This window comes from Cariama cristata, unplaced genomic scaffold (assembly GCF_000690535.1).
Source record: "Cariama cristata isolate BGI_N322 unplaced genomic scaffold, ASM69053v1 scaffold40468, whole genome shotgun sequence".
Taxonomy (NCBI): domain Eukaryota; kingdom Metazoa; phylum Chordata; class Aves; order Cariamiformes; family Cariamidae; genus Cariama; species Cariama cristata.
Window position 1 is genome coordinate 19,192 of NW_009633580.1, and position 23,055 is coordinate 42,246.

General features: G+C 37.0%; 1 protein-coding gene across 1 annotated transcript in view; it reads right to left on the reverse strand.

Annotated features, from left to right (window-relative positions):
• The window catches only part of DLG5 (discs, large homolog 5 (Drosophila)), a gene marked incomplete at both ends in the record, with an annotated part of 41,476 nt that extends 18,474 nt beyond the window's left edge, over positions 1-23,002 (reverse strand). Inside the window, 12 exon segments of the mRNA XM_009706807.1 lie at positions 1-803; positions 1,720-1,812; positions 2,547-2,650; positions 3,191-3,366; positions 4,058-4,185; positions 7,095-7,227; positions 7,964-8,089; positions 8,543-8,727; positions 10,793-11,023; positions 14,939-15,251; positions 18,937-19,196; positions 22,736-23,002. The exon segment at positions 1-803 is cut by the window's left edge and continues 10 nt beyond it. Coding sequence (XP_009705109.1) covers positions 1-803; positions 1,720-1,812; positions 2,547-2,650; positions 3,191-3,366; positions 4,058-4,185; positions 7,095-7,227; positions 7,964-8,089; positions 8,543-8,727; positions 10,793-11,023; positions 14,939-15,251; positions 18,937-19,196; positions 22,736-23,002 — 2,819 coding nt within the window.
• Positions 23,003-23,055: the final 53 nt, after the last annotated feature.

Here is a 23,055-nt window from a genome sequence, read left to right on the forward strand (position 1 = left end):
ATAGCAGAGTCCTGTTTAAGTCCCAAGGAAACTGGAGCTTGGGCAGTGGCTGGGCTGGTGGGCGGTGATCCAGTTGTTACCGTAGACTCTGATGCAGAGCTTGCCTGCTGCTTATGTTTAAATTTGATAGAGTCACTTCTCTTAGGAGGAGTTGGAGGAGTTGAAGCCACTTCAGCTTTTGATGGTTGAGGTGAATGGCCTGTCACCTGATTAGGGGAAAGGTACTCCAGTTTGGGAGGAGTTGGTGGTCTTTTGAAAGTATCAGGGTCAAAGATAGACTTCCTTTGTTTTGGCTTTTTGTACACAGAGAACTTTTCTGTTTCTGTTGATGATATATTAACCATGACTTTTGGCCAGGTACCACCACTGTGCTTAGCTCCAGGTCCTTTGTCAAATGCAGTCTCAACCACCACACAGTCATCTCCTGTAGGTTCATAAGGCAGCCTTCTGTCATCCAAATCAACAGCTCCATAGCCTCGGTCCCCATAAGTCTCTGGGCTGAAGGAGCTGAGACTGTGTTCTGAATTACTGTGGCAACTGTGCACTGTGTTCCTATGAGAGTCTACACGTAATGTGTTACTAGAAAAGCAAAATGAACCGCTGCCCTGATCACTCTGGTCCTTCTTGCCATCCATGATGTCTGGACTGAAAATGTCAGTCTGGGTTGAGCTGTTGAGTTTCAGATTTCTTTTATTTTGGGCTTGTACCTCTGATGCGTGAACCCTACAGTTTGATATTTTTTCTGAATCCTTCAGATTTTCAAATATATTTTGACCACTCCAAGACGAACTCTGAGGAAAAACCTAAAACAAAAAAAACACATGAGATCACCTTATTATTATGGCTGATTTCTATTTAGTATGAGGCATATTCTAGCCTCCTTGATTTACCTATACCTGAATATACACCAAGACATGTACAGATGCAGTTGGGAAAGATTTAATAAAATCTTACAGGTTGAATGCACAGAACATCAGATAAAATGAAGCTAGAAATTCTTTGAAACATTTTCAGAACAGTTCCAGAAGGGCAACTGCACATGGTGGCAGAAGCACTGAACTGTCAGTGAAAGGACCTGCATTCTACTTCCACCTCTGTTAAGTGATGCTACTAAGTCATCTTTCATTGCCCACTTCCCATCAAACATTTCATCTTTTTACTTTCTTAAAATCTCAAGCTCTCTGGAACTGGAATTATCACTCACAAAGCCCATGTGACAGGCCCAGCATAATGGGATTCTAAACTCAATAAGCAAAACAAAATAATATTTTTACAGCAATAAGCCTGAAAAAGAAAGCCTTCTACTTAATCCTCATGATAGCCAGAGTTTAGTTTTCTGCACAACTCCCTCCTGACTAGAAGCAAACCCTTCTGTAGTCAGGAGGCAGTTTATCTTTCATGTACAGAACTGCTGCAGCTCTGAAGCAGAAACCAAGAAGAAAGAAACAATTGTGTTAGGAGTCATTTCATGTGACCAGCAAACAAATGGGAAAGAAGTAAGAGCCATAAGTAAGTTTCATTTCCTACCAGATGCCACAATAGCCTTACTTTGGAAAGAACTGTTGACAGTGTACCACCACTGAAACGTATCCAGACGGTCTTATTTTTAGCAGAGACCTTCCCATGATATGTTCATTTTTTCATATACTTTTCCCTGAAGAACTAAAATAATTCTGTGTAAGTTCAAGAAATTCTGCAAATTTAGCTTCTCCTACTCACCTTCATCAGTGACAGGGTAAGGGAATCCCTACAGTTTCGTAGCAAAGCTTCACATTCAGTAAGTGACTTATTATCTAGTGCAATGCCATTGATCTACATAAAAAAAAAAAACCACCACAATGAAAATCTGTAAATCAAAGATAGCAAGTGGGGAGCACCTTAGGGCATATACCTTAAAGCATATGTATACATGACTGAAGCCCGGTTGACCTTGTCCTGTCTTTTTCACTTCTACAATTGAAAAAAACAAGCCTCCTAACAACAATTTTGCTATTCCTCCTAGAGATACAGTGTAACAACACTTGTTTCACTACATTAGCCTCTATGCCTTTGTACCTCCACAGTAACCACCTTCAGTTTCACAGGAGTTCATAAATCAGACAGGTCATTTAAGGCTGCAATTGCACACAGCGAAAAACTTCCCCCCCCTCAAAGGATGACATCCATAATACTGTAATTTAAAAGATAAGAAACCTTCCATCCAACCAAGAGATATCTTTTTGGAACTGACCTTTCCTACTCAGTTTAAAAATCACAAGTATCGTTATACATAGGCCAAGTGGGAAGAGTTAAATCAGTTCCTCTGCCAAAAATTCTATATAGTTTCTTTGCTATTAAGTGTAGCAAATAGCCTGCACATTATAGTAATCACTCAGCCTTCAAACACATTAAATAACAATAAATATTTAGTGAATATACAAAAAGGGTGTAATATAGTGAAAGTAAAAAATTAATTGGAAAGTTTGGGATCTTAAAGAGTAGCATCAATGATAACACTTTAAAATAAATAAAAAATTAAAAAAGGATAATTCATTCTTAAGACTTACAGCAATTATTCTATCTCCCACAGTAAGGGAACCGTCTTTGGCAGCTGGGCTTCCGGGCACAACAGCAGCAACAAATACTCCATTTTCTAGACTGACTCCACTATCTGAAATACACACAAAAAAGAATTTACTCCTGCAATTCAAATACCTTGCTCAAACAGCATGTCCAACGTGCCTGCACAAGAAAGAAATATAACTACCAAACCAAATGAATTTCAATTTCTGAAAACCCTTTTAAAAAAATAAGAACAGAGTGGAGGAAAATAGGGATTTTGAATATCCCAAAATTTAATATAATCATACAAAGATGAGGTGACTGACAGGTTTAACAGCCTTGTCTAGACTCCCAGTAACGCTCCAGACAGGCAGCTACCTAGAACTATTGAAAAAAAAAAAAAACAACAACACACACCACCAAACACCAAAATCCACCCAAGAACAACAAGCAAAACCTGTAATTACAGATTGAAGCTGGCATCAATATTAGCATTCTTAGTTTGCTAAAACCAGTTAATGAAAATCCCTATGTAGGAGGAAGTAACAGTTTCAGTGGGATTTAGGCAGAGGCTCAGAACATGTACCTTTACGTCAAGCCATTTGTGGCTGAACATGTATCATTTACGTACATCTTTTATAGCTGTTACCTTTATGTCCAGAAACATTGATGTGAAGAGGTGTTATCACTCGTCCACCTAAGGACTTCCTTCTTCGAACCACCATGTTAATAACACCTCCTCCATTTAGAACAGCCTTTATAACTTGCTTCTTATCCTTATTAGTAAGATCCACATCATTTATCTTCAGCAACCAATCATTCACTCTGGTAGATAAACAGAAATAAGCAGGTCAGTGTTACAAGCATACTTTGCTGGACACAGCACATGAATAACATTCATGAAAAAGGATGCAACAGAGCTGATCTCAATATGCTATTCCTTAATTATCCGGAGTTCTCCATTCCTGAAAAAGCATTAAATAGCAGCTAAATGAAAACCAGGATTTCTAGTCTGCACTTCGCTAGCAAAAAACATATCCTCAAATCACTAATGACTGCTGCTTGTTTAAAAGCAACTCTTTGGACAGAGAAGAGTTATTAAAAACCTCCTATCGGCACAAAGAACAAGAGCAGGTTTCAAATTATCCTTGCTCTACTCTCCTTTCCCCTTGCCCTTCCCCAATAGCTCACCCTCATGTCTTTCCCACAATTTAAATAAATAGATCAAAGTTTGAGGAGATAATAAACGGAGCAGGAGAGACACAGAGAAACAAAAGACCATTTCAAATCCTGGTGAGTTTTAAGGGATGAGTCAAACAGTGTTTAATTTCTGTAATGCTTTTAGGCATTAGTCTTCTCAGTGCAATTTCCCAACCAACATTAATAATATACACATGACCAATGATAAAAAAGAACTTTAAAAAAATGGAAAAAAATTGAAGACAATTTACAATATGCTCATATATAGTTCATTATGATCGATAAAAGACAAGTATCTTCCAAAGTCAAACCCTACCTTAATCGACCATCAGCGATACTTCCTTTGTCTACTTTGGTAACGAAGATCCCACAGTCTCCAGGAAGGTATGGCTCATTCACGCCTTCTGCCACATCAAAACCAAGTGCTTTCAAGTCCATATCATCCTAATAAATATTGTTAACAAGTGACTCAATGGCACTGGCAACCACTGTGGCATTGCCTATAGCAAGAGGCGTTACTGCATATTTGTACAATGCACTTACATTTACAGGGTACCTGATCTAGGGAAGTTTTTACGTTTTGTACTTCAATGTATAACCTCACATTTCTCCTGGTTACTAGGCACCCTCTGGCATTAGAACGATCCTCCTCCCTCCCATTAAGGCTGAAATAATGTAGAAGGGGAACTTCACCAAAGAGGAATAGGAAAGCAGAAGTGCATGCAAGAAAGCACGTTCAGACACATATAACCTGTTTTAAGGTATGATGCTGGATGTGTTATGAGAGAACAAGGACATGTTCCCCAAGAAAAGGCATTACTTGGGGAAAAAACAATTGTAAAAGTAAGGAAACAGCATTGCATCTTAGTGATGAACTCAGAAAGACATCCACTTGGATATGGCTAAAGACCAGAAGTAAACAGGAAAGAAAGCTCTAACATTACGGGGGACCATTTCTAAATACAGATTAGAGGCGATATTCTACCAACTCTGGCCAAAACACATCATCTTTGATGTGAAAAGTGATAAACATCTTTAACAAATCAGTCATTGAACCAAGCATGAAAATTTTAATTTAGTGTTTGCTTTGGTAAACAGCAAAGTCTCTGTACAAAAAAAAAAACAATTAAAGAAAATGAACTGGGACCAACTGATCACAAACTGATTTATTATTGCTATTTTCAGTGTTAAATAGTACACTTATAAAAATTAGCAAACTCTACTTGAAATCACCTGGACCAACCATCTCAACATACTGAAGGGAAATGATACTTGAAATTTAAAATCTAACATGCAAAAATTAAATAGAGCTTAAATCAGACATGTAAGGCATGGTCCTATACATGGTTTGATGACTAATCGCTTTAAAATCAGAAGAGCATAAAGTCTTCAGGGAATGCAAAAGAGGTCTGATAAAAGCTAAATATTAAAATAAGCAAAAATATGAATATTTACCAGAAATTGAGCTAAACCTGCCAAAAATATACTAAAATCCTTATGATTCTTCCAAATACTCTATGTAAGAAAAAAGTTCACAGGGAAGAGCATGGGGCTGACAGAAAATAAAGACTGAGCAGAGATCAGAGTATCACTGCACAGTCTCAGAGCTGAAAAGTGAATATTATTTCTCCGAGTTTTGAGCTGAGTGATTATGTAGAACATGAGTTTAAGCAGACAGGTGAAGTTGAAGCAAAAATAAAACGACTTAAATGTATTCAACTCTATAATCTCCATCCTGGAACTTAAATGCTGGTAGGACAGCAACGAGTTTCCCATATCAAGGTTGACACAATATTATTACTATAATTTGATAGCAGCAAGTGTAATCCCTATGTTTAGGAAAGGGACACATATATTCAAATGAGGAAGTCTGTGCATTTGATCTCAGTGATGCAAACATTTAGAAAAATCCTTGAAGTCAAGAATAACTAAATAACTGCACATGAATGGAAAAGTCATCAGGCTGCAATGTTGTTTACCACAGGTACAGTGTGTGCTAGACGTACTAATTTTACAGACAATGGAAAAGCAAAATTGTTAGTTCACAGTTAAAATAGAGAAGATGGCAACGCACAAAATTTAATGATGAAGGAGTTGGTCAAAACAGATGAAAAAGTACGGTGAAAGGGGAATTGCTATCCCAGAAAGAATTAACAGATGGTGGTTCTGATGGATCAGTACTGGTACGCAGTTCATAGTCTTTTCAATCTATATATTTCAACATATAGTAATACTAAATAATATTTTCAGTGTAAAAAAAGGAATGTATTAGTGATTTTGTTGGAATGCACCATCAGAACACAGCCAGATTGGAAGACCATAAAAAAAGATGACCCCAAATACTGCAGTAAAATAAAAGGGGTTTAATTTGGCAATCACAAACTTTGTCGTTCAGGAATGAGAAAGAAATTCTGGTATATGCAGAGGCTGTTATAAATGAGACACAATCTGGAAGACCACCTGTGTGTTCTATGTGGTCAAAAAAAATTACTATTATCAAACAATGTGATGTGCCAGCCAAAAATTTCAAATAGAACAGCATAGAAGACTTGCATACAAAGCAGCAAAATAAAAAAAAAAAAAATCTATACTACAAAGAAGAAAAATAAAATTAAATGGAGAAAAGTACTACTAGGATAATGAAAGGATGTAGAGGTTATCTGGAAAGCTAAACGTAAGAACTTTATTTAATATGTCAAAAGGAAAAGGGATTTAACTTCCTCTACAGTCAAGCAAGAGAAATAAGCATCCCCTTTCATCCCAGATATTTAAGCTGAAGGGCAATGTTGCCCTAAAATACATGTTCATCATGAATAAATACTTTTAATACTTTAAAATTTCTAAGCATTGAATCTGAGCAAAAGTAGGAGAAATAATTTCATGTAAAAGCTTAACTATTTTATGCACAGATTCTAAGTGATGTTGCCTATAAGAGTAAAGGACTAGGCTCTCTAATGTCTGTGTTTCCATCACATCTTAAGTTCAGGTTGCCTTAGCACTGTCACTTCTGCAATGAATCACTAACTTTAAGAACACTAAATGTTTAACTTAAAACATTTTTATAGTACATAGACCTAGATACCCTGCAAGATCAGATGGAGGAACTATTTTTATTTATAATTCATATGAAGAAAAACACAAAGCTTGTGTATAACAGCTTGGTTTTGCCAACTACTTTCACCTAGATGTTACTGCACTTGCAGCATATGTGTGTGTGGTTTCCCGCACAACAACAGAAACCAAAAAACCCCCACAATTAGAGTTATTTTTAATCATATGTAGTATTAAGACGTCATAATTGACTTCAAAGCTATCCAATATATAAGACAAAGCAGTCCGTGGTTTTGACTTACTCTGTCTTTTTCAAATTCTACCACTTCGGTCTCCCACTCCAGAGAATCTGTGTCTATGGCTGAGTCATGGGAACTATGGGCCATCAATTGACGGAATCTGGCCTCCTTTTCCAACTGATTCTCCATCTTCTCCCTAAGCAAAGAAAATAATTATTTATAGACACAGACATTCCTTCTAAATAAACTGATACACATTGTTATCATCGTGAGATATCTTATATTTTGCTTCCTAAATCAAAAAATTCAAGCTGTGCCAAAAATTTGCCCCATGCTTCCATCTTTCCAACATTCTTGGGATGCTGTCAAACTGACTTTCCTTTTCAATATATTGTCCTAACATAGTCTTACAATTTCTGCATTATTTTTACATGACTGAAGTGTACAACTAGGTTTCTAACACCTCCCAAAATGCATTTAATTTACACTCAGATGAGCTGCATCAGTATGCCCAGGACAACTGAGACATGATAAATACCGACAGCAAAACCCCTTCCACAACCCACTGAGATGATGCATCATCTTGACCTTGCATTCATAAACTAGTGAGAACACAGCTGGGAGGAACTAAATGGCAGTTAATCCAACTTCAGTGAAAGAATCCCATATTGCTTAAGTGTATCTCCACAGTACAAAGCTTAGAATATGTGTCTCATAAATAAGATAAAAAGGTTAAGACAGTACAACTTAGGATCCTGCCGATCACAATAATTTCCATGATAACTAAAAATACAGGCAATGTTTCCATGTACAATGACACGAATATCTGCTGCCCACAGCTATAACATCATACGGTTCACTTATGAACACAGCTAACAAACAAAAGTTTTTATCACAAACTTCCATGCAGTTTGGTCATTTCTCTAACATACTTCAGCTCCTTCAGTTCACGAACAGCATCGTTCTTCTGCTTTCTCATGTCATCCAGATTGCGAAGAGCTTCAGCCAAGTCGCTCACAGCCCGGTCTCTCTCCCTCCTTAAGTTGTCACACAAAGTCCTTCAAAAGCAAAGAAGTTTCAATTTACTTACTTAAAACTATCAAAGTAACACACTAGTTTTACCCTCAGTTCCTTACATGCGTTTAGTAGCAAATATGTCAGGTACTATTTGTGAAATGTCCCCAGAGACAAAGAATTATTTGCAGGACTATAGTTGTAGAATGATTAAGTATGTCATGCCTAAAAGAATGCATAACTTGTCGTTCCTACGTAGCTGTGCTGTTAGGCTCTACAGTGTTTACTAGACACATTATGGATATGAAACCACAGACAAATCAAAGTATCTTGTAAGGTGCTCTCAACTTTTAGGAAAAAAAAATTAAAAATCACCCTTTGACAGCTAATGCAGAGGTTGAAGAAAGTGTTAGCAAAATCCAGCACGTCTTAGAATTGCATCAACTGCATACAAGGTGTCACAAAGGTCACTCATGTACCATCTAACATTCATTTACCGTATACTTTCCCTTTCTGCAACAATCTTATCCCGCTCTTGAAAGGCCCAATCTCTCCTACACTTGGCTACTTCTGCTTCCTGGACAGCTTCCTTTAGTTCTTGTGACATTGCCTCATACTGTTTCCGAAGCATTTCAATTTCTTTGTTTGCTCTTTCTATGTCTAGGGTAGCAGAATCTTGTATCTAGGAATTAAGAAACATAGATAAGTACTTTAGGCACAATTTTTAGGTAAGTATACACAAACAGCTTTCACCATACATATGTTGCCTGACATATTCAACTCTCATGTTTTCATGAAAAATGAAAATGGCAACTTTGGGGGGAGTGGGGGGGGGGGGGGTAAAATAATATATTTCATTCAGTGGCACACAAATTTGTGCAAACACAATCTACAGGAATAAGAATCCCCGCTTCAAAGTATCATCAGTGAACATTTTGTATTTCAAAGATAACATTCCATGCTTCTATCCTGTTCTGCTTAGCAGACAGAAAAAAAACTTCAAGGATATTTAGAAATCAGATACACTATTATATGCAGCTACAACACAGATTTTCTGCATTAATGTCTGTTATTTACCCTGGGACAACTAAACATACACGTTCACAACACAGACTTGTGATTCACACAGGTCCCTTAACTCCAAAGCAGAGCAATGGAATTCCAAAAACATTTTGTTTGAATATTTCTTGTTTTAGATAAGAATTACTTTCCTTTTAAACTAACTTGTTGTTCTAACATTCTCTATTTTGAACAAGAGAGGTGGTGACAATAGTGAGACAAATACACATAGAATACTCCAAGCTTGCAGCACAATGAATGCCAGCCAACTACAACAGTACAGTCCACCACAAGCACTGAAGGCCATGGGCTTGCAAACAACTGTGTGTGGTTAATTTCAAGAATATAAATAAATCTAATGAATTTGACTAGACTTGCCATTTGATTAAAGTTGAAACTTTGGAGGAATGTTTTTAAGACCTAAATATATGTAAATCAAAGAGAGACTACTATGTCATGATTAATACACTTAACAGGCTCTTTTTCTCTCTAAATGAGTTATAATTATATTCAAAAGTAAGAGACAACTGAACCTTAAACCTCAGGTTTACATTCTCACCTCAACATTAAAGAATAAAAATTGCAAGAAATAAGACCAAACAGAGGCTATGAAGAGTCATGTCTGGCCTTTTGATTGTCTCTTTCATTTCCAAGGATCATTTTCTTCTCTTCCAGTCAGCTGGCAGGAAAAAGACAACCAAAAAACCCACTCAGATCAACAAACTGATATTTATATTTGAAATGTCAATTACTGATTTGGAATCTGCCAAAGGTGAGCATCTGAGTTCAGATGCTAAGTCACAGCTAAGTTCACCCAAACTCACTCAGCTTCCTTGAGAAAAGCACAAGCTTCCAAAATCCCACTGAGGCAACAAAGAACAAAACACAATGAAAGATTTGTTTCCAGTACAACTGAAAACCTAGTTTAGTTGCTTCCCCAGACACTCCTTCGGGATCGTCAAATCCGTACAACAGGTAAGACTAAGAACTTCTTTGTACTGCTAAGGGGTTGGTATTCAATGCAAACAAGTTTAATGAAAAGAACCCAAAATATCTAGTTTAATATTAAGTAATTTTTTATTCCTTAGTCATTTCATTAGCATAAAAGTTGTGATACTATGCATTTGCATACTACATTATACGTAAGTAGCTACAGTGGTATGTGGATTGATGTTCAGTATTGTGCACAAGACGAGAGCATCAGTTAAGTGCGCAGAATTACAGGAATGTTAACCCACACAAGAGACATTAATTGTCAGAATAGTATATTTATACTAAGAACGTGTACAGATTAGAAAATTTACCATCACATTTCAATTAGCTTCTTTTAGGAAGAAATATCTAACATCCTGAGCAGGTCACAGGCAAGAACAACGCATGTTATAGATAGCAACAAGTCTACCAGCACGTAATAAACTGCCTAGCCACCTGCTGGATCACAATATTTTATTTGCCATTTATTTTTACAAACAGAAACTTAATACGAAGCATGACTATATTTTCTTTCACACAAAAGTTCTGTCATTATGTCTTGAAGAATATAGGTACATTTATACATAGGCATGTTAGAGCAACGTGGGGAAAAGGTGGAAGACACACAGTGTGCCCAGATCTTTAACTAATCTCTTGAAAACTACTGACCCTTTGAAGCTAAGAAAGAAAAATGCACCTGTGAAGACTTGCAATACCTGACGGGCTTGATAATATTCCCTTAGTAGATGATCTCTCTGGATGATAGCTTCTGTTCTTTCTTTCCTGGCAACATCTCTTTCTTCCTTCACTGTTTCTATATCCTTGCAAGCTTGGTCAAGTTCCTTCTGCGCCTCAGCTTTGTCCTTCACTTCATGACAGTATTTTTCCAGTAACTCATTCCTCTCACAAATTGCTCGATCTCTTTCCACTAGAGCTGAGTTTAGCTCCTAAAACAAGATCCATTGTTTGCAGTAGGTTAAGTACAGAAGGAAATAGTTCATCTTTCCAGCTGCATACACACTGACACCTTAAAAGCCTAGGGAGTTTACCATTAATGTTCTGAAAAATGGGAGCAAAACAGGACTGTGCTTACATTACATATAAGTAAGTACTATCAAAGAATATTAAAAGTTGTATTAAAGACATCACACCATCACATTAGCACAGTGCTATGTCAAAAGTAAGCAAGAATCTGGGAGCGCTCACAGTTTTAAGAAACCTAAATGAGGGAATGTTATTAACCAGTCAGACTTGGTGTTTTTAGAAAAGGTTTTAAATATGGCAAAGGGTAAGAATATGTTGCAAATATTTTTAAGCAACTGCCTCAATTTTACAGGACTGAAATAATTTAGACAATCCAGCTATGTAAGTATCTTATAGCTTCCTCGTAAGTTTTAAATGGACATTAGAGTTATATGCCAGTAAGATACCAATGTGCAAACTACAGAATGTTCAAAGGTAAAACTACAGGTATGCCATAAAGCAGAATGACAGTACATCTTATTAAATGTGGAATTCAACTGCATCATAACAAAAAAGATGCAGCAAATAATAGCTCTGAAATACAATCTATCCTTTTAAAATAGTTTAAACCAGATTTCCTATTGGAATAATGAGGCATTGAAACAGTTGAATTTCATGCCACTAGATTTTTAGACGGCCCAGTCCTCTAGAAGCATTCAGCCAATGGCTACAAAGACGTCCTCCTACATATAGGCGCTCCTAGCTGGAAACTATTCATGTTTTGATCTCCAAAAGATTACTAGAGGCAGCTGACATCCCAAAAGCTAAAGAACGAAAGGGTACAAATACTTGAGGATAGAAAGACACCATGTCATAAACTGACTTCCATTCTGTTTTCCTCTACAGTTTTCAAGCAGTAAGACTGAATATTTAAAGTATGGGTGACAATTGCATTTTTCTGTACTAACATGATTGTTTTTGAGATACAGCATCTAATTAAGGCTAGTCAGGCTGTTAAAACAGTTCTACAATGATATTAAAAGAGTTATTTTTGCTGTAGAGTAACAGACAAGCAGTACAATTAATGACTCACTCTGTGAACTTTAAACATATCGCTGAATGTCAATTACCAGAGCACTCAAGTTTTTTCAACATCAGTAAGAGCTTCCGTTGCTCAGTACCTCTGAAGAGAGAAATCCCTGACCCATCTGGTAGTGCAGACAAGTTTAGTACTGGAAGCAACGTTTTGTACAGCTTAACTATAGTCTGTATAAAATGTGCATTCAAATGCGTGTATAAAACTTACACAAAAATATTAAGTCTTTTCCCGCATGCAGCTGAGATGAAAGTCATCAAGTATCAAGGCAGAGGGAAAGTTCTCAGCAAGCCCTTCATTAAACAAGAATTTACAGTGCTTTAAGGTGATTGGAAAAAATACATATTGCCACAGTTTATTCCAGCATGCTCAATATAAACTATCTGAATAAGAGCAGCCATTGCCTCCAGTGGTCAGCAGTAAAATTTCACCTCTGTCATCTTCCTGTGACATTTGCACAAAATTACATGACGGCACAGGGCCATGTGCCATTTGGTGCTGACTACAACAGCTTCTGTTTGGAAACATTACAGCTGTTTGGTTTGAAGTATGATTCTGAATTTGTGAAGAATTCTTATGTTTGAAGGAAGTTCTCCCATCTGATTATAGTGCAATAAGGATAAAATACAACAGGTCTATTAAACAGAGGGGAAAGCTGACTACCACTGAGATGAAACACAACATTCTAAGTATTTGCTGGAGCAAAAGATTATGCCAAACAAGAACACTACTGAGGAAAGTAGAGGGTGATGTCTATAACATCTATTCCTAGCTGAGTGGCCAAACGCATGGGAATTTGATCCAAAACTATCCACAGTGCAAAATCCTGAGATTTCTTCTATCATCTATAAATGCCAGACAATTAGTACATTTTGGATGTAGTTTAACCCATTATGTTTGAGCATGTGTACCCAATAAAGCTTAAATATCTAACTAGGAAACTGACTGACCTCTTCAGTAACTGCTTACAAAATAATGCTTAAAAATAAACCTCTTCTCCATTTCAGTTGCTTTTGCATTTGTTTAGGACAGGAGAGGTACACTAGCAAACACACGCCTCAGAGAAGAAACTACATTTAAAATGACTTAAAACGTATTCAGTGCTGTTTTAATCAGTCAATGGGCAATATGTAATAGGGCACTTAAAGCTGCTATATGTCACAAGGAAAGCGAAGACCATTAAGTTAGATTTTGGCAAGCACCAGACCAACTATTCACTGACAGGATTAATCCCACTTACACAGAGGCATCTTTCAGGATACTATTTCAAGCGAATGTGTCACTTGATCAATAAATTTTTTCAACCCTTCAAACATTTGCCTTGCCAGAACTAGAAGATCCCTTATGCACTGAATGCAGCTGCAGCAAGCCAGTGCTATGTGACACAGGACCATACCTGCTCACAAGCAGAAGAGTCATAGCTACAGGAAAGGAAAACAGGAAAAAGAAAACTCACAGTACTACTATTTTACACCTTTTAGTATATTATAGAAGCAGTTATTTCTGCTTTCTGATGGGCCAGTTCTGAGGGTGAAGAAATATGCATGTTGTGCCCTGCCAGCATCTCACTCACCAGTGCCAGGCTCTTTCTGGTTCTTACTAAAACATTCCTTCCAGTCATCTAAGGTAGGCGAGAATACCCATGTATCTAAAATTTTAATTTCCTGCCCCTTAAAGCATTTTGGCAAATTCCTCATAGTGCCACAATGACAGATATAACAAATTGGAGCAGAATGACTCATTGTGGCTATTTCCATCAGTATTTCTTAGTAGCTACCCTGATCCCACTGAAACCAACAGACATTTCTATTGGCTTAATGGTTTCAGTGAAAGTAGAACAGGTAGGAAACATGTATTAAAACCTCACTCACTGTAGAAGCTAAATTACTTATCTGACAAATACACAGGGTTGAAAACTATGAATTCTTAAAACCAGAGGTTAGTTATTTTTAAAAGCTCTGATGCCATATGTCACAATCCACATTATGTCCCTTGAAAACGGTGTTATTTAAAAAAGCTCCACATCTTAATTTTTCACACTGGGCATTTTGTTCAGATGTAATGCTGCAAAAAATGTAAAATGAGATTTATAGGCAATGGAATACGTTTGCTTGTATCTATTTCATGCTAAATTAATTATTTGTAAACCAAAAGATCAAGTGAATGCATGTCAGCTGATATGAAACCGAGCAGCAAACTGTGTTTCAGAAATCTTAACAGCATCATTTTAACATAGTTGTGATATAAGCATTTCAAGAACACATTGCTGAAAAATACAAAGTTCTGGTTTCACACACTTTAAGGCATGCCTAAGTTCTAGTGAAAAATCTTCAAAATATCTTTAACTTAAAGGCAGAAAGAGGGCAAATGAGCAAGAACATGCATGTCAGCACAGGCTTTGCATAAATATTTGAGACTACTTTATCATGTACCGTCTTAAGTCATAGTAGATAGTATCCAGTGGTTCCTGTAGAGGTTAGAAGTCAAAAATAATGAATATTTAGAGCTATATTGTTACAAAGAGCATTACTTGAGAAGGCATAAAAGACTAATGCAGTAAAGGATGGATTTATAATCAGCAGAACAGAATTAAGTGAATAGCAAATTTCAGCTGATAGGTACTCTATTCAAACATGGAAGCTTAATAAATTGATGGTAAAACAGACTGCTATAGGAAAACATCAGCGCAGAATTTCCTCTTTGCAGTGCATTCTTATTTTCCATTAATCAGTCATACATTTCTGATTCTAGCACCAACAATGTATACTCATTTCCCTTCTCCATCAAAACAATAGGTTAGTACCTGTCTTAAAGCTTCCATCTCTTCACTAGCCACTCGCTTCTCAGAAGAAGTGTTCTTCAGTTTGGACTCTGCAAGCTCCAGCTCTGTTTGAAGCTTATCTACCTCTTTGATTACTTGATCTCTCTCACTCATTATGAGGCGGTATTCACTAAAAACTGAATCTCTTTCTTCCTTGTACTTTTCTGCATCCTTTGCTGCTTTCAGCTGCATTGTTTTGAACCTTGTCACCTCTGATTGCAATCGCTCCATCTCTCTCTGCAACTCTTTGTTTTGTGCTGTGGCGTTGCTTAGTTCCTGCTGTACTGATTCAAATCTAAAACCAAGCAGAAACATCAGTAAGATACTTGTTCCTCATTTTCCTTTTTTATACATTAAGGATTTGGCTGGATAATCAAATGTATCCATTGGCAAAACATAACCACAGAGGACTTCTTAGACAATGTACTCTCAGTGCTGCAAAATAAAAATTAAACTAATTATTGCTTTAGGAATATTAGTGAACCTTCAAGAATATTAGAGAACCTCTTTAAGGAACTGCAACATAAAAATTGTTAGAAATAATTTAGAACTAGTTTAATTATTAAAAGTAAATTTCTAACAAATTATTCTAAAGGGAATGCAAAACATTGCCATTATTTAATAGCACAAGTTTAACTTTATTTACTGCGTTGAACTCTGCTCATCTTAGAAGTTAATTCCTTTTCCCAGCACACACTCTCAGGCATGTGGGAAGAAGGGAAACAAATGCAGAAATTGGAAAAAAAGAACAATTTCCACATGCCCAAATATGCCACAAGGTTGGTAATGGACAGGTTAGAGGAGAAAAAAAAGTCGGTTTGCAGTAAAAATGCAGACGATGGAACTAAAACCAGGTAATTTAAACATTACTGTTTATTTTCATCAGTAGGACATCCAGTAAAACTGAAATGCAAAACTTCAAAAAAAATTACTTTTTACATTTAACACAGATGAAAACATGTATTTTGTCACTACAACCTACTGAACTACGGCACAATCAATAAAAGGACATAAAAAGTTTGATTCAATTTATAAGCATCAACTTCTGTGTTTATGTTGACAAATCTTTCTTAGAAGTAGGAATATAATTCCACACACAAGTTCACAATTAGGTTTGAAAAGGAACTTATTCTAAGAGCAGTGTTTTACCACTACTGGACACTAAGATTTCCTTGCATGTTTTTTCCAAAGCTCACAGCTAAATGCAATTGATGGAAACACTGTACCTAACTTGGTGGGCTTTAGGGTTATCCAAATTTCAGGTGGCCACAAACCTCTGGCAGACTTTGATCTCTCTCACACACCTCACACTGTTTAAAAGCACAATTTCTTGTCTAATCCAGCATGTTGCCTGACTTTTCCCAAGGAAGAGCTGTAAATCGAATTTTAAATATTTCCTTGAAGGCCTCTGTATTCAAGGCATTGTCATAGCTTTACCAAGGCATCTGCCAGTAATTTCAAAACCATTGCCCTGCTCCTTTTGGGAAGTTCTTCAGCTTAAGAGATCATCAGGCTGGCAGTACAGAAGACCTAACATATTACAGTCTGGATTTCTTTTTTCTTTTCAGAACTGTAAGAATGAAGGTAAGAAGAATATACTATAGGAGAAGTACAAAGATGTATCAGAAATCTAAGAGACTATGCCAAACAACCTCATCATCACGTGAGAACCCACAGTACATTTGCAAACTGTTTGGGGCTCAAATCAAGGACAACTGGCAATGCACAGGGTGGAGGGGAGGAGAAAAAATTTAAGGCAATGTTTGCCAAGCAAAAAAAAAAAAAAAAATCATCAGTACAGAAGAAAAAAAATACACCAAAAAAACCCCAAACCAACCAACCACAACCACCATACTAGCATGTGGAAGTGGTCAGAGGGAGAATGGAAAGTCTCTGCCACAGAAGGACATTTATATTAAAAAGTGATAATTGAGGAAACCCGAAAGCAAAGTCTCAGCTGAAACACCTTGGTCCTGCTTGACCTTGCATTGCCTCCTAAGGAGGAAATACAGGCAGCTGGATCAAATTCTCACAGATGCTTTCTGTACAGAAAGCCTATTTCTAACAACTGTTGTGAATGGGTTGCAAGGAGCAGGGTTGGATGGATCAGTAGCAGTAAGCATGGGTTTATAAGGAGCAACCAATACTGAAAAGAATCCTCATCAGGACTACCTGCTTTGTCTTCAATGCAATTGCAAACTACAGGCAGACCTGTCTGAGTGCCACAGCCAAAAGCTCAAAATGCAGAGGCACATGTGTAGCATAAGGTTTAGCACATAGGAACTAGATAGCCAGATAGCCATTAGATCTGCAAACTATTCACCAGCTAAATCATCTTGGTAGCATTCATATGCTGTGTGTTATTGTGACAATGTTACAGATAAAAAAAGTCTGAACACTTTTCTGATATTTTTTAAGACCAAAGATTAACTCAAAATGAGACCTGGGCCATCACTGCAGTCTTACTCTTCCCATTCTCTTTAAAACCTATTTTGACTGTATTTAACATTTGGTATTATTAATAATAATTAAAAAAAAAATCAGTGCTGCAACTTGTGACCCATTCATCCTCAAACTACAAGCTTGTTAAGTCTTATATTGTGAAAAGTACACATACCTGAAACATTTTAAAAATTTTTCCACCAGTCACCCAGAGAAATATGGGTTTGGTTATGAAGAAAAGATATAAACACAAGACAAATAAAGGTTTCTATAAATACAAACTAGCAAAAAAGAAGTCCAGACCCCAAGCCAATGGAATAAAATGCAAAAATTCCTGAAGTTCAGTTATATTAATTTAGTTGGATCACTGGTTCACAGGAACAGGAATCTCTTTCATGAAATTCTTAAAATCAACCCCTGCTCAGTATCAAACCACACCTTCCTCTCAAAGAGACCTAAATCATAAGGCCATAATACAAATATGCTGAGCTTCTGCATGCATCAGCACGGTTGCAGTGTTTCTTGTAGTATATGTTAGGCTTTCCCTCATTTTCAGGAATCCATGGCAGTTTAAATTACATAACTTATTCTCCTATTACTCATATTCTCCTATAACTTAATTAGGTGTATCGCAACTATGTACATGCTATTCATGTGTACGTTATTAGCTATGCTCAATCTCACCTTTTTGAAATATTAAACGTCTATGAATGTGGAAAAAAACATTTTTTGGCTTTGGTCTGTGGGAGTTGTGTATTATCCCTAACTGATGTCAGTGAGAACACTCTCAACATGCCCACGGATGCTCTTTGAATTCCTTATGTACATTAGCATTCTTCCTACCCCATATGGGTAACTGTTTAGGCTGAGTATCAAGGAGAAGCAGAAAAAAGGTTAGGCGTGGTGTGACAATAGTGTTTGTGCCCTTCTGTTTTGGCATTTGTGCTGCTCATAGCAGCAGTGCCTTCTCAGTGAAGCAAGACTCCCAGATGTCTGCATCCAGTGAACTCTGCTGCCAACCTGAAGCTCTGTCTCAGGGTCCCACATAGTCTGCAATTCTAATATCATCAAAAGTTAACTTATGCTTGAGAACACCTTCATTTGCTAAACACCTTTTAGAAACTAGATCTTCTTATTGAGGATATTATATATATTGAGAATTTTATCTTTAAATACAGATATATATGTTCATGGGCTCAGCACCCACTGAGGAGTTTGTTTGGAACACTAAGTCCGAGGTTTAACAAAACTTTGGCTGTATTTGATTCCTGTGTCTACAACTAAAAATAAACATAGCTTGAAAGGCAGAATACCCCTTTGTCACATGAGCTAAACAATGGTTAAAATTCTCATACAATTCCAAAACCCTAACTGCAAAGTCATTTTCACAAGAAAAAACACCATTTCTCCACATAAACATCCCCATCACAACTTCTAGGACTTTCCAGAAAATCTCTACCACAGAGAAAATAAGATGCTACATCAAAATTTTTACTGCCTTCACAGAATACCTCAAAGGTATCAAACCCCAATTATACCTTCTAAGAGAGGATGAATATTGCTGCTGAAAATGTATTGCTGTGTCCCTTTGCTTCATTAACATGTCAATCTGTTTCTGAAGACGTCTGTTCTCCTCCTCAGCCTGTTCTAGGCGGCTCAGATCTGTATTGTGACTTGCAATCTTCTCATTGTATCGTTTCCTTAGGGCATCGTAATCCTTCTTCACACCCTCTAGCTTGTCCATTGCTGTATCATAAAGTTTATTTAATATCTCTGATGATCCATTTTGCTTCATAACCTAAAAAAAAAAAGCCAGAAATTGTATTAGTAAACTCAGGCTTTAATCAGTCCAATAAATTTGATTTAAAATATATATAAGAAACGATATTATAACAAAAATATATTAACAAATTTTAATAATCATTCTTTTCAATGACTAAGGAAACACTGAGGCTCGTCTAAGCATTACTGTTAGTCTAAGCTTTACTACATCTGCTTAATGTTAACAGGCAAAAAAAAAAAATCTGCCTTATCACAACATTGAGAGTACAATTTTTAGAAAAATCTCTCTCTAATGGTAATTGCTACCAACAGCTATTAAATCCACGTTGTTTTCAGAGTATTTTGTAGTTTTAGCAAGCAGTAGTCGTTATTTGATGACCGAGACGATAGCGGTAATTTAGGAAAGGACCACGAGGTGGCATTCATGACAGGTTGCCTGTATCCTCCATGAACAAATTAAATAATTTAAAACTTCAAGAGAATAAAATCTCCCCTAAATGTGTTATACACGAAGGCATATATTTTAATATTCATACAATATTTCATCTGAGAAGAACCCACAGAGGTTTGTGTTTCAAAAGCTATCCATAAAATATGAACAGGAAGAGAAAAATCCATCTAAACATGAGTAAAATCTGACCTTAATCTTAGTTTCAAATTAATTTCCATCACCAGAAGACTGTTGTTGTAAATAGCAACATTGACAATAAATGACCAGTAACAACAACAGAAAGCCCGTAATGAGCTTCAGCAAATCTAGTCCTTCCTCCTTCTCAAAAAGACAAAAAAATGTGCCTAAAATGAGGCCTTATTTCCCCCTATCTCTTTTTTTTTAATGCTATGCTCATTTTTTTCCTGTATTTCTCTTTTAAATTGACATTTGGCCTTGATGGAGTGGTGGGAAGAAACATGAATGCTCAACACAGAGACCTGGCAGGAATTTATATGATCTTAATATTAGCCTACAAAGGTATGTCCCTAACTATCTGAAAATAAAAAAAGTGTTAAAAAACTAGAAGGGAAAAAAAAAGACAGAAAACATGAGCTCTATAAACAGTTGAAACCAAACATACAGCAACTACCCCAAACATATAGCAACTATCCTACATGCATAAACTGGCTCCTCATTCTTTTGTGTCATATTCAGAGTAAGGACCAGTTCCTGAACATGGAAGAACCTGGATGCCTGCAGACCAAAAGGAAAGGTCACCAAAAGAGACTGCCCACTCTTTGCCTGCTACTCACTGCCCATAGGTAGCAGATAACAGCCATCACTGTCAGGAAACCACTTCTCTACACAGGTAAGATAAGAGAAAGTTCTTCAGCCTGACACTGGTCTCCTTTAACTAACCAAGATACATAAAAGCAGCAAGTTACTGTTCATAAAGTGGTCCCGCAACAAGGCTGCACTTTGGTGAGAGGCTCAGTGTCATGGCTATTTCTACACACATCCCTACCCTCCCCGGATTCAGTGGCATAACCTGCACAGAGCTGGACCCATGATTAGCTAGCATGCTGCAGTGAACCATTTCAGATAAACTAAACATGTGATAAACATAAAGGCATATGTAAAGTGTAAATACATGTTGATTTAAACCCACTCAAGAGAGCCATTTTCCTGAAGACTCCTTCCCAAAGCATTTTGAGAACAGGTTTGAGAACCAAGTATTTGAGAATCCAAACAGAAACAAACCACTTCTCACTGTCTAAAGCATATATGAAATGTCTTTTTTCTGAAAACAAATAATTAAATAAAAGAAGGACAAATATACTAGAAACTGAATGGAATTCAGCATGAAGTTGCTAACAGAGATTTGACAGAGGAAGACAGAAACGCCACAAACAGAAAGCAGTGTAATAAGGAAGGTCTCCCGTTCAAAATCCCAGTCTGAGTAGTAGTGAATAGTCCCAGCTGGACCAAGGAAGACAGCCATGGCAACAAGAAACTTCATATGAGAGCAGCAGAAACTTAAGCTGGTCAGCTGCTACACAGCAAATCCATGACAATGCCACACAGAGAGTAACACAATCAAAAGTTTTTGCTCTCTGAGGCTACCAAGATGTTTGTTTTGCTACGGCCCGACGACCAAACAAAACATCAGAGGTATCAACACAGTCAGACTAATTCAGATGAGAAATGACACAGACAAGATAAGACTCTTGGCACCCCTTCAAGACACCATGATTCACTCTTGACATGCTGAGAAATGGAGTTACACAACTTTCTTGCCGAGAGTCACATACAGAGTTTTCTTTAAAGGTTTAATCATGATGTCGTCACAAAACTGAATTTCTTTAAATAAATACAGACAATGATACTTCAACCTCCTTCTGTGCTGCCAGATAATTTCAAACTTCAGGACAGAACCTCAAAACCCAATAGCCTTCTCTCGGAGGTTTTACATCCCTGCTTTGCAGACTGGGAAACTGAGGCACAGAACAATTAAGCGATTTGCCCAGGTTTACACAGCAAACCATTTCTGCTATCTTCTGAATCAAGCCACTAAACCATTTCACAGCAGAATCCTCAAGATAGTGTTAGAGGAAAGGATCAAAAGGAAATACAAATCTTCACTCCTCTCTGCACTAGCCCTCCAGCACCTCCTAAAGCACCATTCAGCCTATCTAGCTTGCTTTGACCTTTGCCTCTCCCACCTCAGCAAATAATTATTTTTGTTTGCACAGGTTTTGCTTCTGAAGCCTAATGTTTGACTTGCAAGTTTGCCCTGTGAATCAGCCTACACAGAGTTAACCAAGATACTCTGTTCAACCATTCCACATGCTACTGTAACTATTTTAACTAAATGATCAGTTTTCAGTAGGTGAACCGTGGACCTGATATGACCAGCTGCTCCTTACTATTACTTTTCTTTCTTCAGAATGTGTGAACAACGTTGGCCCAGAGACAACCTGTTATATACAGTTCTGAAATGTCCACCTCTTCCAGTCCTGAAAAGCTTGTCTTTTTTCGTTTCAAGTTCAAAAACGTTAATCAACCTCTAGCTTTGTTCTAACTGAATACTGTCTGTAAATCTAAATAACCAAACTTAGCTCAGTCATTCTCCTAATCTTTACAGTGTCACTAAATTAATTAAAACCAAAACAAACCCATCTGTCACTCATTTTTTAATTGTGGTTCTTTCCAAAAAACAAACATAGCATGCAAGTTTAAAGCTAGCTCTGTCCCATAAAATACACTAGGAAAAGTTGTCTTATTAATCACTTTGCAACCTCAAGCTATGTTTTTGACACTTCTCCACCCACTTAAAAAAATATCATGCATATAAAATCTTCCTCATGTACATTTTTTTCATCTCTGCATCAAAGTTTCTTAATATCACCTGTCCCTCGTTCTTTTTGCCAGCTAGACAAAGAAAATCAATTAGTACCCAAGATCTCATTTTCTCCCCTACTGCTGTAAAATATAAGGCAGATGTTTTAGAATCAGTAAGACATAAAAAGGCAGCAATGCTGCACATTCAGTTTTATTGACTTATTTATCAAAGGAAAAATTCATGATCTCTTCTAGCATGTACACTAAAAGCTGTAGCTTACCTGCTGCTGCTGGCTGCGCAGGTCCGTTATCTCTTTCTGATCCTCATCATGAAGTCTCTTCATTTCCTCACATGACTGCTGGAGATGATTATGTTCTCGCACTAGCTGTGTGTTTTTCCTCTTCAAGGTATCCATGTCCTCCTTCAGCTGTGACTGGTCACTCAGTAGCCGACTGTGCAATGTGCTGTCATGGCACACAAAAAATGGTCTCAGATGTAAACTTGCCAGGACAAAGTCCTGGACTAATTTATTCAAAGCATGAGTCTCCTACCAAGAAAGCAGGTCAAACTAACTCAATTCTGCATACTTGAGTATACCAA